Source organism: Scomber scombrus, chromosome 20 (assembly GCF_963691925.1).
Source record: "Scomber scombrus chromosome 20, fScoSco1.1, whole genome shotgun sequence".
Taxonomy (NCBI): Eukaryota; Metazoa; Chordata; class Actinopteri; order Scombriformes; family Scombridae; genus Scomber; species Scomber scombrus.
The window spans coordinates 1395408-1413924 of NC_084989.1; the positions used below are offsets into that span (position 1 = coordinate 1395408).

Below are 18517 nucleotides of genomic sequence, written 5' to 3' on the forward strand. Positions count from 1 at the left end.
ACTGGTGTTGATCCTTCAATGGAGCGAGTTAAAGTGCTTCACTGGTCTGTGGAAGATAGCCAGGGATCTGCCTGGTTATGTAAATGTCTGCTTTGGACATGCTGAATGGAAGGCTGCAACAATTTCACCGCTGACCTGTCACAGTGTTACACATGAGTACTGAGAGTTAGTGGCATTTTACAAGTGGGTTATCCAACTCCTGTGAAGAGCAGAGCTATGAAGATGAAAAGACACAAACTGTTTTCACCAGAAACATCATCAAACCTGCTGCTGTGATCCACAGACAGAGTCTGCTCTGAGCCATAGAAAAGAAACTGTACATGTCAGTAGTGTAGAAGTTACAAGTAACAGTAGAAAAAAGGGGGTTAAAGATACTACGTGACTTAACATCTGTCTAATCAGCACAACAGCTGCAATGTTGTCCCAAAAAGCTTTTCCTCTAGGAATCATTTCCCTTCTATCATAGAATATTGGGTAAATGCTTATTGTTGCATTTATTATTAATAATGTCAATACCATTTATCATCAAAAGGACTTCTATCCTCTTTGCTTCTTGATATTGAAGATGACTTTTGCTTAGATGTAATAGACCATTAGAAATAGCATTAACTACATAATTGAATTGTCTGCTTGTTACAGGAAAATGTTTAAGAGAGTTGTTCATAAATAAAACTGATGGCATCAAATAAATCACTTACATAAATAAATACTATCTCTACCTCTCTATTACTCCATATGATGGTTTTGTGTAGGGAAAAGTTATGTATGTATCATCATTTTCAATCTTGGAGGGCCTGTTAATAAAGTTTTGATAGGAAAATTAAAGGCAATTTGGTAACAATTTTTATTAAAAAGAAAAAAACAAGTGAGTAGAAAATAAAACGCCCAATTTTCTAAAGATTTATATTTCTATTTGGAATAAAATACCAAATACAATCTTACCCAGTGTCCTTGTTGGTCCCTTTGACTGATATATTATTATTATGACATCATTAGATTATTAATACTGAAGCAACAGTGTTAGAGCAGCATGTTACTGTTACCATAAATCAGCATAAAACAGAGTTTGTTTTCCTTTTAAACTGTAGCAACTAAACTGTTTCAGTAATAGTTTTGGCCAATGAACCATGTGGGATGCTTCCTTTTTTCAAAATAAAAGACCAAAATGTTATTTTCTACCTTTCTATATGTTCGTACCAAACCGTGACCCCAAAAATGAGGTACATAACAAACCATGAATTTTGTGTATTGTGTGACGACCCATTCGACTCTGCCTGGTGGTCTGACATGCTCTGACTGTTTTGCAGATGGAGGGTCGTCTGCCTTTCAGGGTTGGGCTTCCAGAGCATATATAAGGACTGCCTTTAGGGTCGTGTCTCTTTCGCTCACCTGGGCCTGCAGCAGGGCCTTCAGCCTCTTCCTATGTTTGGTTTGATGCACTGGACAACACACGATACACACACTGCTAACACCACTGATGTTTTTCCTACTTTACACATCCCACTAATTAGTTAACGTTTATCTTGTTCTGAGTTAAATAAATCATTTTTTGCTTGAGATGTCTGTGTGTGGCCTCCCTTCTTGTTGCCATCCTTGAGCCAGGTGGTAACAATTGTTACACCCCTATTATCTCTAGCCTGTAAAACAACACATGGTTTAACAACAGGCATACACGCTCTTCTCTCTGTCCAGTACTGTAGAAACAAGGAAACAGTTAAATAAAGTACCACGAAACAAAACTACAGTACACATTGTCTAATGAGGAGAGACAGTGATTGAAATCACACAAGTGAATACAGTACCCCCCCCACAGAGATGTGAGGTGCATGTATGAGCAGAGATCTGATGTGTAATTGATGGCGGTAAAGTGTCCACACAGGACTGTAGTGAGATGCGTCAGTGGGAGCTGATGTGGCCTGAAGCTTCATCGGCTTCATCATGCAGCTTAATACTCTTGATTCACTACACAGCAGCGGGCGTGCTGCTCGCTCAGCTAATGTTAAGTAGAGCGGTGTGATGGAGGAGGGCCCCACTAGGAGCCCAACTCTGGGATCTCTTCAATTCAGCACAGGCCCGCTGGGAGCTGAGACACCAAACTAATACACACTTACACACTATTATATACACTTCCACACAACCACACAGAGGGCCTCTGTTTGCACACTTCCTGCCTTTTGTGTGTCTCCTGTTTCACTAACTTAATTCACTTACACACAGTTCTGCTTTGTCTTTCCTTCCTGCTCCTCTGTCCTTTATTCCTTTCTATCTTCTGTCCTGCTTTTCTTTTGAACCAATCAGTTTATTCAACATTAGTTGTAACATAAAGGAAATTAGGGTATTTAGAGAGAAGGACAGTAAGAAGACACATGGAAACAAGGCAAGACCTAGAGTGGAAGAATGATTAAAGGATGGAAGGAATATTGATATCTGAGGATGAGGATGCTAATAGATCATACTACATCATTCCAGTTTGTGAGGCGGTCAACTGGGTAACCTCCCAATGCTCCTGTTGCTCCTGCCAGCACAATTTATCTAAAGCACCCATATGCAAAATATTTCCTGTACTAACTCATAAAATGATCAAGGTATATTATCAGAGATTAAGGAAACAACCCTAACCCTAACCCTTCTGTGACTATAATACTACAGTCAGTGTTCTCCTCTGAAATTTCCATTCCAGTGCAGAACATCTGTTTGTGTTTTGGTCTGTGTGATTCTGCCCACTGGCTATTCAACCTGATCATGGTGCTGGCACATCACTTCAACACATTGCGCTCCACAACCATGTAATGTGGTGTTAAGAGGTCACGGTTATTTAACGAATGTCTGTGAGATCAGGTTGACGCTCATTTTGGCACCGGAGGTTACCACATCTGAAACAATGTGTGCTGCAGCCATGGAACAACGCACACATATATGTATATGTATATGTACAGTACCAATCAAAAGTTTGGACATACTTTCTCATTCAAGTGAATGGGAGGGTGTGTCCAAACTTTTGACTGGTACTGTATATGTATTTGTATATGTATATGTGTATTTTTCGGTCTCTTTGTTAAGATAGAAACAAAATACAGGGGGTGGGACATAGGAGGGAGGAGGGGTTGTTGCTGTTCAAGTTTTTTTTAAAGTTTTATAAATTCCCTTTCAGTAATTAATAAAGCGGTCAGAGAGTGAACAGAGTGTTTATCTACAGAAAAAAAGACATTGCAATCACTGTATTATGGTCCAGGAGAACATTTTATATAGAATATCAAGAATATAACATGTTTAAATGGTGTTAAATAAACACAGGTTTTTCTTGGTATATTCTGGATCACATTAGAAAAAGTGCCCCTAAAAGAAATGTGCAGGGTTAAACTAAAGCAAAACACGTCTGATTGGAGGGGAGCGTAAGTATAGTAATATATTAGTGCTGCCACTATTATTTTTATTGACGATTTATCTGCTGAATATTCTTTCAATTATTAAAAAGTTTGGGCTCTAAAACATAGACACACGTCACAATAGTGTTGGGGCATTGTGATTTTGTCTGATTGACAGTCAATAGTCAATTATCTCACTGTCTCACTGAAGGTGGAACCAGAAGAATCTGAGTGAAAAATAAAAACCAAACTGTGAAGTGATGACACAGCATCACGTGTGCACCTGACAATCAAAGGCAAGAATCTGAAACAACGTCCGATGTCACATCAAAACTGCCTGAGAGACAAAAGAGGAAGATGTTCCACTTGATGTTTGCTGGTCTTTGTACGAACAGCTGTTAGTGGAAGCTGTTTGGATTTTGATGAGTGTGACACCCAGAAAACATCTGTACGTCTCCAAACAGCACACTGAGCTTTACCAAGCAAAAACATCCTGCCAAAAGAGGTAAAGAGAGATCGAAGAAACTCCTTTAAGACTCACATTGGTCCTTTAAATTTGCTCATAAAATAGAATCAGCTATACATTTGATGTTAAATGAATAAATGCATGAAGCAACGTGCATGCAGAATCCATCCTGCTTATGTGTTTTACAGTAGCTCATGCAACCCCCCCCCCCCCCCCCCCCCCCCTTACTGAGCTCCACACCGCCTCTCCCTCCTGTCTCCCCCTCCCCCATCCCTCTCTCAGGTCTGTTTTCCTGGCTCAGTATCTGCCTCCCTCACCTCTCGTCCAGCATCTCAGCTTTGTGGAAATGAGGAATATAGGTCAGTGGTGTCAGCGCTTGCACTGCTCACGCTCTGCGGATGAAGCTTCTCTGGGAGGAATGCTGCATTCTCCGTACTTCAAAGTCCTTTTCTGGAGGATATTTTGTGTCACATCCTGTTATTCTGAAAGTGCGGCGTGATTTTCTCCGACCAGCAGCAGCTAATCTCGTTCGATTCGCTCAAACATCTCTACACATGAAAATAAATCCTATAATTTGTTGGTGAGTTAAATAAGTCACTAAATGCTGAAGCTAGTGAAGTCATTCATCCTCTATAAGTGCTGCTTAAAGCTGATCACACTGAGCAACACTAAATTATCACTAATCATCTTTTACAGATGACTCAAATCCACAGAAGAATGGGCTAGATTATCCAGCAAAAGGATTCTGAATGTGACTACTTTTTGTCCTAATGTCAGCAGAGTCTACACAATGTGATGTCTCGCTGGACAGTCAGCCTCACTGTGCAGTACTTTGCTCCAGAGCAATTTTCAACAGCTACTGTCCAGATTGTGATGAATTTGGTATGAATATTTATGCTCCCTAGAGGAAGATTCAAAATGATTTAAATGAGTCCTTGAACTTTGGTAAAGACTTCCAGTTTGCAAAGTCCACTTTAGGTCAAGAACTCCTCAGTCCTCTGCCAGTCTTTCTCCACTAGTGTATGCTCACTGAGATTTACTGAAATCACAACAAAACACAGGAAATACCCACTATATAAAAGCAATGTTAAAAAAACAGCACACATTATGATAAAATAGTGTTTTGGTTATTAATAATAATTATTTCTTATTATTATTTTGGCTTAAGCCTTTGAATTACAATCCTGACAGATCACAGTAATCCAGCAGTCCTAAATGAAGGGTATAGTTTCCTCTGTGTAAATGGTATAGAACAATCTCTGACTGTTAACAGATTTATATTGTCTAATAGTATCTATTGTATATATATGTGTGTGTGTGTGTGTGTGTGTTTTGTTTTGTATTGTTGTTTTGTAGCATTGCTTGTGTGATGCAATGTGCTCTCGTTCTTATTAGTATGTGTGCATGTACAGTGACATGTGAGACTGCACTAGAGCTACAACTAATGATTATATTCATTATTGATTAATCTGCTCATTAAAATGACTATGAATCAATTCATTGTTTTGTCTATGAAGTTTATATATAGTTATATAGATGATGTCAGGTGTTGTCAGGTGACTTTCAGTATCTGCACTGACTGGCACCAGGATTCTGCTCTGCGTTACAACACTTGTTGACTATGTATAATTCCAGACTTGAGACTTTATGTAAGACTGAGCCTAATTTTCCAAATGTAACATCTTATAAACCTTTCATATTATATATTTATACTGAACATTTTTAGCTCTCACACTGTAAGAGAAGTAAAATCATTCATATGTTATTTGGCCATTATTATTAGCTTTGGTTTTGACTCTGTATTGTGTCACATCTTCTGCACTGCGGGTTGGATTTATTGCTTTGTGCTCTTACTGCTTTGGGTTTTTGGAATTCGGAGAACTATTTGGCCTCGTGCCAAACAACACTCCTCTGAACGTTTCCCTCAACAATAATCCCTCCACTGCCATCCCATGTGCTCACGGCAGGCCCGCTGTGATTACAAAGACGAGAGAATGGGTAAGAGACAGTGGACATTTGAATAATAGATATGTAAAAATGGAAAGCGGGCTCCGGTGGGCTTTGGCTGGCAGTTATTTTTGGTGAGTGCTGGGCCAGCGGCACAGACAGCCATGGAGCTCTCTCTGAAAGTTGAGGTGTCCGATTGGTAATGGTTCAAGTCTCCGAATATATATCAAACATGATGAAATGAACTCAAGACACTGCCAAAACAGTGATTTACTGTGGATAAAACAATGACAAAGGAAGGAAAGCTGCCTCTACTGTTGCTAACAAAGAGATTTAAACAATTGTTTCATTATAATCTCACATTATTTAAAACTGCTCTAGGCAGCTTGATAAGTTAAAAATGTAATTGTAGTAAGAAAAACAACCAAAAAAATTCAACTAAACAAACAAACAAAAAAAAAGAATACCTAGAAATCCTGATCTCAGCTGAATGAGAGTAAAGCTCTATATGAGTAAATCCAGTGTTCTCTGGCCTGAGTTCTCACTGCTGTTTAGCAGCTAGTTTGGATTCTCTCAATGACTGAATGAGTCGGTTGTTGTGGGTGCAGAATTGGACAAATAGAGTTTACAGCATGGATCCATTCTTGGCAAATGCAGTTTTTCATTTTGGAATGCGTCCTATGAAATACTCTGACTGCAAATATTGTTTAACTGCCAACTTCATTTTACAGTGACAACGAAGGGTTTATGCTCCCATTTGTATCTTTTTTTCCTGTTGTCTTTTCTTTTCTGGAGTATGTTTTTACTGAGGGAGAGTTTATATGTCACTCTATGAATGTACAGAATCAATTCTACAGCTCCTCAGTAAGCAGAGTTACAGAGATGTGTTCACCAGCAGCTGAATAGTGACAGGTGTTAACCCTGAAGCATGAAACATCCTGAGCTCTCTGTGCCTCCCGTGAAGCAGCACTCATATGTTACAGCAGCATATTTGTTGATATAGATCTATTTTAATCTACTGTAGTAACACTGTGGAGCAGCTGTCCTACCTCATGTCTTTATGCTGACATCAGACTACACACCATGTCAGATTTGGCAATAATTAGGTCAATTATTTCCAAATCTTAGTTGGGAGATTCACAGCTCTACAAGTATGACCCCAATCAATCATCATTCACAACCTTATGCTTGTTCATAGGTCATTGGGGGAAAAGGGTTAAAGAAATTGTCAATCATGACTACAGAAGAAGTATGTGTGATGCTGGCGGTCTTGTCTTATGAAAAGAAAAAGAAAAGACAGACATAATGATTGTGGACCCATTCCTGGGTGTCAGGAAGAGGACAGCACGGACTCTAAATCTTCAAAGAAATTTGGAGATAATGAATATGTTAAGATGTTAAGATGTGAAGACCACTGCATAAATATAACTAGCTACAAGGTTAATGGAGGGACAAATGATTGGGTTTTGGAAATAGTACATACTGTAGTGGTAAATGAGGAAACAAAGATGGGTTTTAATCTTAGGTGGCTTCACAATATCTGTCATCCTATTGGTCGATGTCAGGGAACAGGTCATAGGAGATGTGAACCTAGGTATGAAGATATAAACATTTCTAACTGCAGTAAATGGATGCTGCAGTGATGTTGGCTAAATCATAGTATCATAGTATTCATGAGTTTTTGGTTTTAGTACTCGACTGAACAACTAGTCAAGTAGCTGATGTAACCTTTAGGATCAAATCATTCTGTCTGCTTGGAATTGTTGTTCAACTAAAAATATGATCATAAAACCTGTATAAGAATGATATAATATACTGAGAATGAACTTGTCTCATGACTGACTCTCCTCTTTTTGAAATCAAACTTCATTTAAGGCAAATATCCTGGTTTTCCCAGGAAGAAACCTATCCATTTAAGGGAAGTTATAATTTCACAATAATGGAAATACCTTCAACCCTAACACTGAATAATGAATTATATTAACAGTATTATCTGTTATAAAGTATTTCAGGCAGAACTGCTGCACATCTGCCTTCATCTTTTACAAATAAGCTGTTTCCCACTCACTTTCTGTGCCTACTGTTGGTGGATAGATTGAGTGAATGGCTGGTTCACTAACTCACTGACTGACTAATGGCGCTTTTTCCACTACACAGTTCTAGCACAACTCGACTCGACTCGACTTCACTCGTTTTTTTTTTTGCGTTTCCACTAGGGATAGTACCTGGTACCCGGTACTTTTTTAGTACCTGCTCTGGTGAGGTTCCAACCGAGCTGAGCCGATATTAAATGTGATGTCAACAGACTGCCGGCCACTGATTGGTCAGAGAGTCACTGGAAGAGTCATGAGCCGTCCCACACAAGAATCAAACCCGGCATTTTTATATACCAACAACAGTGTTACAGCGATTCAGCTCAATTTTCTTGCTTTGTGTGTGACAAAAAGCCTCATACAGCAGCAAGTAAACCACTGCCTCAATGTCCTCCATTGTTTATGTGTTTTATGTCGCGTATAAAACAAAGTCACAGTAGTTTCTTGCAGCTCTGTCCTGGAACCGTAGGTCAAGTCTAGCCGAGTCGAGCCAAGTAGTGCTAGAACTGTATAGTGGAAAAGTGCCATAACAAACTAACTGGCTGCTTTTACTGACACTGATGACCAGATGAATACACAGCATGGTGTTGTGAGGAGTGATAAAGCTACAGTAACAGTGCATTCAGAATGAAGGATTTGCAGTTAAATCACAGAGCAGAATGTCTTAGTATTCCTTTTGCTCTTTCTCTGAAAAGCCTCGGTTCCTCTGGGAAAGTTCAGCTCGCTGCAGCCGAGCAGAGATGCTCCATTGCCCTACATCTGCTTCCCTCACTGCCAGCCTCCTCTCTGGCTCTCATTCTCTTTGTATCGCCTTCATTCCCTCTCTGTCTTTGTCACATGCAAAGACTCTATCTGTGTCACATATTCTTCTATTCTATCTCACTATCAACTTCTTTTCTTTCACGTTGACTGAATGTCTGTCCATGTCCTTCCTCTTTTCCCAGTATCTGTCTGCCTACTCTGGGGTCAACGGATTAAGGTTTTTGAAGGCTGGTACTGTACGATGCGGATATTTGCTGCAAATACAAAAAAAATTGCAAATCCACACTGCACTGTGTAAGCTCAGTTTTCAGTAAAAGATTTGATTTTGTAAAACCTTTTATTATTTCAACCAGGTTGGACACATGCTGAAACAAACCATAGAGACAACAGTCCCAGCATCTCCAAATGTATCTCCTTCTGAATGTCTCATTACTTACAAATATAGATGTGTTGCATCTTTTACTTTTGAGGATAACCAGAGGTGGTTAAAAATAAAGAAACTATTATTTTAATTGAATATAGTAACATATGTATATACAGCAAAACAGTGATTTGTTTACAGCCTTTAGCCGCACTTCAGGAGCGTGGAACAAAACCCAACTTACTTAATGTGCACATGTTGCTTGGATTTCCATGACAGCAAGAACATATTGACAGGATTACAACCAAAGCTATTGCTCAATTTTTGCCAAAAGAAGGCAAATAATGACATGTTGACTGACTGACTGACTGACTGACTGACAGCCAAACACACAAATCTGCTCACAAATGAACTGAATACTAACTACTAAAATGATGCCACCTTCCACTTTTTACACATTGTGTAACCTGAAATGATTCTGATGCTGTGTAATTACTGAATTGCTGAAGTTACATTTAGTTCTGTCTACCAGTCAGACTGTCCAAACTAATACTAATTATACTAATATACTGAGAAGAGAGAATGGTGGCAAAGCCCAAATAATAACGCTACAGTTCATTTCAGTACAGATTGAACACAGTGGATATTTTTTCACGACATTAAGTGGCTGATGCTTGAATTATAGTTCTTCTGTTATGAGGCATGTTTTGTCACATCTTTTGGTTATTTCATTACGTGATAATTACACTGATCCTGGAACACCCTGGGGAAAATCAACTAATCATTATCCTTGTTTCAGTTTGTAATGTGACATTACAGTGAAGTGACACTGCACAGAAACTGCATGAGTCACTGACATTCAAATAGTTATTCGCCCTAACAACTGCTGCTACACAACAAATCTAGCTCTTCTTAGAGGCATTTTGTGAGTCTTATTTTCACTTAACATATAGTTTGGAAGAAAATGCAGCTTAATTTCTCCCTCACATAACACCCATAGCATGGTCCTTTGCATTACTGTTCACATCTCTAAACAGTATGCAGTAGGCCTCGAGCTGTATTTATATTTATGCATTAAGGGTCGCAGCTTAGCGACAGCACAGCGGATGCATGCGTAGGCTCAGTTGGTATTCAGTAGGTTAAGCTTAAGCTGACATGTGCCTCTTCAAAAACATAATTACCAATCAAATGCAAGTGTGGCTATTGATACAATGCATTGAGACGGGAGGAGCTGTAATTAGTCAATTTCGGATCCTTCAAACTGCCACCTTTATTTACCAACTGTGTTTATGAAACACCCATAGGCTCCGTGAGCTGTGGCTGGGGAGCAACATGTTGTGGCTGGGGAGCAATGCACTGTAGCTGGGGAGCGACGTGCTGTAGGGAGGGAGCAACGCACGGTGGCTGGGAGCAACAGGGAACAATGCGCTCGGGTTTTGTTGTTAAGTACGTGGTGGTCAATGGAGGCAGCTAGCTGTCTGCAGTGGCATGACTTAGTTTGTGTTGGGGTGGGTGCTGCTTGTTTGATGATGTCAGTGGAAGAGAGACAAGGCGGCAAAAAACGTCACATCCTTTGAATATTTGCAGAAAAACCTAAATGAGTCCACAGGCTGTTACAGCCAACTGAGGAAGTGAGGGAAGGTCTCATTTTTAACCTTTTCACTCACTGGAAATAAAAAGGATGTGAATTGTTTAACAAATCTCACATATAGCCCCTATAAGTCACAGCTGAAGACCTGTACATGTTTTGTGCTTGAATTATCATGTTCACTATTTTAATCTGTGATAACAAATCTTTTGCTCTTTTAAACCTTTTACTATGAATAAAAATGTACGTACTTAAACTTAAGGCTGTCATTTCTATACGGGGTTGGATTAGATTCAGGTACAATTTAGTACAATTGTGAGGTAGTTACACAAGTATTTCCATCCCGTGCTACTTCATACTTCCACTCAGATTATCCACTCTATTTATTTTACAGCTGTGGTTACTAGAAGGGATGTTATCAATTTGACACTACTTTCCATAAGGTATGTGACATGATCAGTTTATTCATGAACATAAATCGTTGAGGTAAAAAGCCCCCCCCCCCCCCATGGTCATGTACTATAAATAAGCCCAGTTAACCTTCCAAACTACAGTATGCTAACAATGCTACGTTGTTAGAGGGTAAGGGTTAGGTATCTAGTGATATCTAGAATCGGCAACATTTTTTGCCAACACTAGATATCAAATAAAAGCCACAGACTGTATTGTATTAAGTTGCTGTGAGCTGTAAAAGTACTACTTCTAAGCAGAAGGCAGATGATAACATTATCTTCCTCCAGGCAGCTCTCCTGCTCCTGCCTCTGTCTCACATTCACCCAGGTCAGTGGAGGTCTCCTCCACCTGCTGCTGGCTGTGCACTTTCTTTCTTTCTTTCTTTCTTTCCATTTTTTGCAACCAGCATTGAAGTGCATTACCACCAACTATGTTAGAATGAATTGACATTATATAAATACTAGATAGCAGCACTGTTTGTCCAGGAGCTGATCAAGATGTTATACATAAAACATGTGAGTATTTACTTTAGTATTCATTTTTAACTGTGGTACTTCTTCCAACACTCATTCACACTGCCAAATGACAAGTAAACCAGGCCTGGTAATCAAAGGTCATCTAAAGTGACAAAAGGCTAAATCTAACATGGTTTGATTCAAACAACATGATAATGTCCTGATCCAACAGATGTGGAGCACAAAACATGATAATCTGTCATTCATACAGTTCATGAAAGACCAGCTATGATTGCCTGAGGTTCATCCTGTAGTCTGAAAAATCACACAGCAGGACTACGATCATCTAATCTCACATGCTTAACGCTTGTCTGCAGAAGCACTGTACTCACCATGTGCACTGTGCTTTATATAGGCTAATGTCCATGTCCCTCCCTACAATTATACATCTGATTTAATCTTTTGTTTTTACCCAGTTTTAGATAACAGTTGTTCAGCCCTCCTCATGCTTCCCTTTGTGCCTGAGGCTTCACAGTGGAGCCTCACTGCACTTCATCAAGTCCAAAAGAATGTAGAGCAGCCCGCCTGTTACATGGACACACAGATCATATCTGTAGCTGCTGCTCTATGCAGCATGCAATCTAACAATCTGCCTATTAATACATCAAACAGACACAGAGCAGCATTACTTTTCATTTGGAGTGAATCCTAATGGCTACCTGCTGAACAAAGGTCCAGTATTCATAAACCTTCAGGTTGGGAAAGTTACTTTGGAAATTCAATGACTTCATCAAAGTAATGTAAGTTATTACATTTGATAACTTTTCTAATGTTCTAACCAATGTTTTCAGCTGTTAGGGTAAGTGTTCCTATTAAGCACCAACATCTAAGTCCAGCTGTTTTTTATGTATACTGACATGATCATAGCTGATCTGACAAATTGCTTTTTTCTTTATTTCTTTTTAACTCAGCCTGTTTCCTTGCCATTGCCTCCTCTCCTGTGCAGTCCCACCTGCTCTGCCTGGGCCTCCTGTTACTCGCCACTTGTACAGTCAAGTCCTGCTGTTTGGCCTTCAGCCCTGCACTACTCAGTCTCCCTGGATATCAGTCTGGACTTGATTCCTCAGCTCCTGCCTAACCCTGACCCAGCTAAAGCTCCTGACTCTCAGCTTCCAGCCCAAACTTCCTTTGTCCACAACCCAACTTCTCCGTGTTCTGCAATAAATCTCTTTTACTTCATTCCAGTCTCATTTTCTGTGTCTACACCTGGGTTCACTTGATCTGCAGCCCTTTGTTCAATCTGGTTACACACATGGACAGACATAGATCCCCTCTACCAAGCCCTCACCAGTCAAGGCACTCTGCTCGGACAACGTGACCTCTGCCAGCTCAAGTAACCAAAATGTCACAGACTCTTGCTAACCTACAGAGCCAACCCACCACCCAGAGCTCACAACCAGCCAGCCCAGTCCTTTACAGCCAGCCCAGCCTACCCATAGCCCTTCTCCTTCTCCTGTTGTCCCAGCTCCAGAGCCTTACAATGGTTATTCAAGAAAAAGCCTCATACTTATGAAGTGACTGAGCAAAATCCTCCTGGCTGATGGGACACGGCAAGGTGGGAAAAACTGTCCTCCGTCTTCTTCTTCTTTTCCAGCTTCACAGAGGAGATAGGGAAAGTCTTTAACCACCTTGTCTATGGTAAGGATGCCACTGAAAGACTCTTATCTCTTGGTCAAGGCTCCTGCAGCGATGCTGAAAAGGCGATTGAGCTTCACACCCTGGCTGCTGAGAGCAGCTGGAATGATGAGTCTCTCTAGGGAGTTTTTCAGAACACCCTCACTGAAACCATGAAGGGTGAGATGGTGTCGGGGGAAGAGCCCAATGGGCTTGACGAACTCATCTCACGCTATTCGTGTTGACAACTGTCTCCATGAGCATCAGAGAGAGAGAGAGAGAACAGGAGCAAGGTCACACACACACATAGACACAAGTACACCTGCTTTCTTGTCTCGTTCCTCTTTCCTGACTCTTGTCCTGAACTGAACCCCTGGGAGGAGATACTACGACGGACAAACACCAAAAGCTTCCTGTATTGTGGTCAGGTCAGCCATTTTCTCTTCCTCTTCCCTCTGTCCAGTAAAAAGGGGAAGCTTAGCAATAGTGGGAGATATATTTTTCTGAGTCAAGTCAAGTCACCTGCCTCTCAATCCAGATCATTGTTTGATCTAGTGTGGCGGGGCTAATGCCTGCCTGCTCTCATTGACATGGGCACCGATACCCCATTTGGGATTTTTATGGTACTTTGGGAATTTAAATAATATGGGTTATCTCATTATGTGATAAATGTTGTTTTATAATCATCACACCACCGACACATACAAATATTTCCTTTTACAATAATTCTGTGTGTCTTTAAAGTGAATAAGAGTAAAGAGATTTAAAACACAAACTAATCTCTTGACTTCAGACATTGCTTTATGAGGACAATGACATAACACAGAGTACACTGTCAGGAATAGAAATGTGGCAGCCAGGTGCATGGGCAACATTTGACCTTTTGGCAGTTTTAGGTAAACAGCAATGTCTATTCAAGTGTTGAATCCTACAATTCCTATAATGCAAATCAACAATGTTTTTTTCATTAGTCTCTGCCTTCTTGGTAAACTCCAGCATTTTTCAAACTGTAACAGAAGATTTGTGTAAACTCCAAACCTCAGCTGAGATATTTCACAGCGTGGCAGTACCGCTCACAACTAACTGATTTCCATGTGTAAAATCTTTTAAGTACTGATGTTGGTGGCATGTGGCTGTCTTTTGTATTGCTATACCACTTTGTGATGGACCAGGCTTCACTTACTTTAGAATATTTACAGTAAACATGATTATTTACTTTTATTTTTTAATTTCTTCATTTTTTCTAACCTTTCCTAAAATGTGTCAGATGCAACATAATTTGTCTGTGCAAATGTTTTTTTTTGTTTTTTTTAAAAATGTGATTAGTCTAGCTACTGTAGTTCAGTGGGAACAATTATTTGGACGTGAGGTAATAATATTCCAAAACAGATTATCATTTTTGAAAAAGAAAAAAAGAGTTTTAACTGACACGGTCTTAAGTGGGAATAAAAACTATCAGGGTATGAGATAAGTTCTCATACACTGATATTTTATGTATTTGAATAATATTTTCCATATACATGTGCCTAATAATTACTCATTATTTATCACTGAGCGATTACTTTTTTTTATAGACACACAAGCTGCTGTAGTGTGACATTTTTCACATCAATCAAAGTAATAAGGATTTGAAGCCATTTACTGTATTTAAGCAGACTTACAGCAACGTGTGCAGCTGAATTCATCTCATCCATACTTGTCATCAGTTCTGTGTCCATTTGTCTCTGTTTCTATTTTTGATGGATGTAGATAGATAGCAATGTAGCAAGATAAGTCATATCATCATATACTCCTGCCTACAAAGCTCTGATTGGTCAACTGTTTCTCGGATCTATTTATCATGTGGATTGATATGTGTATATTTTGTAACATTTAAAAGAGGGATATCTTGTTTAGAATATGAAGGGGGGGCTTTAAAAAAAAATCTAGCTATATAGATATTATGACGGCTATATGGTCTGATGCCCTACTATTTTGCACTGTGGAGTTCCCATCTATAGCTTTTGTTTATATGTATATACATTATTTACACTATTTGTTCATTTTTCATCTATTTTAGTTGATCATACATGGACCATAGTACTACCATGTTGCATTTATGTACATAGATTTTTCCTTTTCTTTATATATTATTTTGTTTGCACCTAGATGTACACCTGTAAGGATTGGCACACCATGTGACTGTCAGGTGACCCTGGCCTTTTGTGTATTTAAGATGGTGACTTTCTAATTGATTTTTAATCTGAAGAAGAGACAATCGAAACGTCACACTGGTGATATCTTAATAAAATACCTGCATTGGGAGCTGCAGTGTGTGGACTTTTTTTCTTATTGGTGTTTGGTCCAGCACCTGCTTTTATACCATGTTGAAGGTATTGCAACTACCAGTTCCACATCCAAGTTTTGATGCTTGCTAATACAAAAAAACCCAAAAGCGTGGATGATGCATCACGCTGGCCGATGGGCTGTTCAAAGTAGTCAAAACAAGATTTAATAAATCCTTTTAGTGCACAACCAACTCCAGAATTATACAGCTGACTTTTATTCACACACAGCTTTTAACACCACTCCTCCCATCATGGCATAGGCTTGGTGTTACTTGCTTCTCAATGAAAGGAATTGAATTTGAGAAATCACATCTGGTGTGCAACTGGTGATATGAGTGGAGCTGTGTTGGACAAACTATTGTAGCACAACAGCAGTAAGGTTAGGTCTGGGGTGAGAGCTGCTTCTCTCTGCCTCTAAAGCTATCAGCATTAAGAATTCATATTGCAGGTGAACAGCCATGAGTCCTCATTGCAGAGGTAAATCTCTCCAGGGAGGAGGGATGCATCATGATTGGCAGGCTGTGATCTCCTCTGGCAGCCACAGCTTACAGGAGAGAAGGATGGGACTGAGCTGAACAGGCCACCACCTCAGCTCTTTGCAAACCAGCCACTGACACACACTCACAGAATGAGCCTGAGTGGGCATAATTATATGCACTAGTGCTGTAGTTCACTGAGCAGAATTAACTTTAGCACTGACCTAGTTTAAATGCATCCTGCTGTTTGTAAAAATAGAGGGCAAGAATCCTTCAGTGAACAGCAGCTTTAGTGATTTTAAACCTCAAGGCTGAGATGTCTTGTTCTGGCACATTAATTGCATTGACATGTAAATAGAAAGATTCCAAAAAGCAAAACAAAAGTGAAGGAATCCCCTCTCCAAGCCAGAGAGGAGAGAGAGAAGTCATTCCAACAACATCCATCACACAGCATTAGAGGCAAATCTATAATATATGATGCCAGTTTGATTGTAGAGCCACAGGCTTACTGGTGAATTAGAGCATGCATAAAGTGTACAGCAGGGGAATGAGCGACAGTCACCACAAGCTGCATGCAATCAGTACTAAACATTTCAAATCATTATTCCATTTCAGATAAGATACTACTAAAAATAAAAAAGTCAATAATCATAAGAGGAGTCTGGTTAACCGGCCCATACTAATCGACACTGTCCCCACTGATGAATCCCCTCATCCTTATCCATGATGGCTGCACCACCCTGTCACCACACATTTAGATTTACTTGACAGTGTTGGTCTGCTTCTCTGGTTGTGGACATTTCCTCATCATGTTTTATGTGTCATGCTGCACATACTGTGGCTGTGTGTGGCTGTGTAGAATCATGTGTTGATATTGAAGCCATTTTCAGATTGAGTAAACCGAATTGTTAATATGATGCAAAAGATCATATGTTGAATGTGTGTGAATCTGTGATTGTAGGATCATTAATCATCAGTATCTCTAAATTGTTGTCTCATTTTTAATGTATATAAAGGCGGAAATGTAATGTGAAATAAGCATTTTATAGCATTTTTACTGAGAATATTTGTTATATTTTGTATTGTATTTCATTTGTGCTTTCCTATGTTTATGTCATTGTTTTCATGATGAACACACATTTGAATTGGAATTATATCAAGAAAAAGAATCATTACAAAACATGTGTTGTGATGTGTCCATGTGCATCTTTTTCATGTTAAGGAGATAAATGCATGTGTGATTGTGTATGTTGGTGTGTTACCATAGCAGTACTCTACTGTGGCATCACTAGCTATATATGATGTTATTACAATAGAGTGATGTGACATGTAATGTTGCCTTCAGTTTGATGGTAAAATCATTTAAACTCATTGTATGCATGTTTTCTTTTTCTTAATACATTGTGTTGCGTCTGACCTACATTTAAAATAGTATCAGCCAAGTCACATGAACATATCTCCTGAGAAAACATGCTTTTCTTGAAGTATAATGGATCCTCACTGATAGTTATCCGCAAACCTCACTGCTCTATTTGATGGGAATAGAGCGGCTCTGAATGAGAAGCATGCAGTCTGATGGACCCACCTCTACAAAATAGAAACAAGGCAGCAGGCTGACACTGTCTTTGGTCAGGATTCCCTTTTCTCTCGCAGACATGGTCGGGCCTCTGAATATCCAAGCAGATCCGAGATGAGACGAGGGAAGAATGGCTGTGCTCTTCCAGGCGTCCTGCCGGGATCAGGAGCTCTCCATGCCGCTGTGTGTAGCAGGATGCTCAGGACAACCACCGCTCTGTATCCAGCGACCTTACCGCCCCTGGTCTGTGCTGGTGAGGACCCGAGGCTCGGTTGTGTGCATGTCTCACGAAGAGCTGTCAGGTAGAGAACGGAGAAACACCGACTGCGGGAGGGAGGGAGGAGGAGGAGGAAGAGGGGAGGGAGCGCAGGCGCACTGGGGAGGAGGTTAGTTGACAGCATATGGTTTTGAGTGCTGACACAGACAATGGATGATCAGTCTGATTTTACGAGCAGAAAGTGTCACGTGTCATGTCATTTGAACAAGAATATGTTCGCAGTAGCCTACATCCTGTCAACGCGCTCTGGCACTTGGCGCGCACGCAGGTGCCATGGCGTGTTTTTAAAACGTTCCTATTTCCCGACCCCGTGAAGACCAGGTATCCTGATCTACAGAAGACCAGGTATCCTGATCTACAGAAGACCAGGTATCCTGATCTACAGAAGACCAGGTATCCTGATCTACAGAAGCTCTTATTTGTGGGATTGCAGCAGTGATTAATAGAGGATCATGTTTGACACAAAGGTTCCACTCTGTTCTCATTCACCAACAGCCCCCTGCAGCCACTAACACAGCAGTGTACACTGTTGCATATTTCTTCTGATTCATCTCAGATTAATCACGCTACAATTTCAAATACTTGCCACTATGAATATTGTTGCATAAAGCGGTTTTTGTTGTTGTTGTTGTTTTTTTAGTTTTTTTAATTATTCCTCCAACATTTTTTCTCATCCTCTTCAAATGTAGTAAAGTGG

General features: G+C 40.0%; 1 protein-coding gene across 1 annotated transcript in view; it reads right to left on the bottom strand.

The window, feature by feature from the left end:
- Positions 1-17624, bottom strand: part of LOC134002318 (phospholipid phosphatase-related protein type 4) — a 38229-nt gene extending 20605 nt beyond the window's left edge. The window contains exon 1 of the mRNA XM_062441656.1: positions 17553-17624. Coding sequence (XP_062297640.1) covers positions 17553-17624 — 72 coding nt within the window. The remainder of the gene's footprint in view (positions 1-17552) is intronic.
- Positions 17625-18517: the final 893 nt, after the last annotated feature.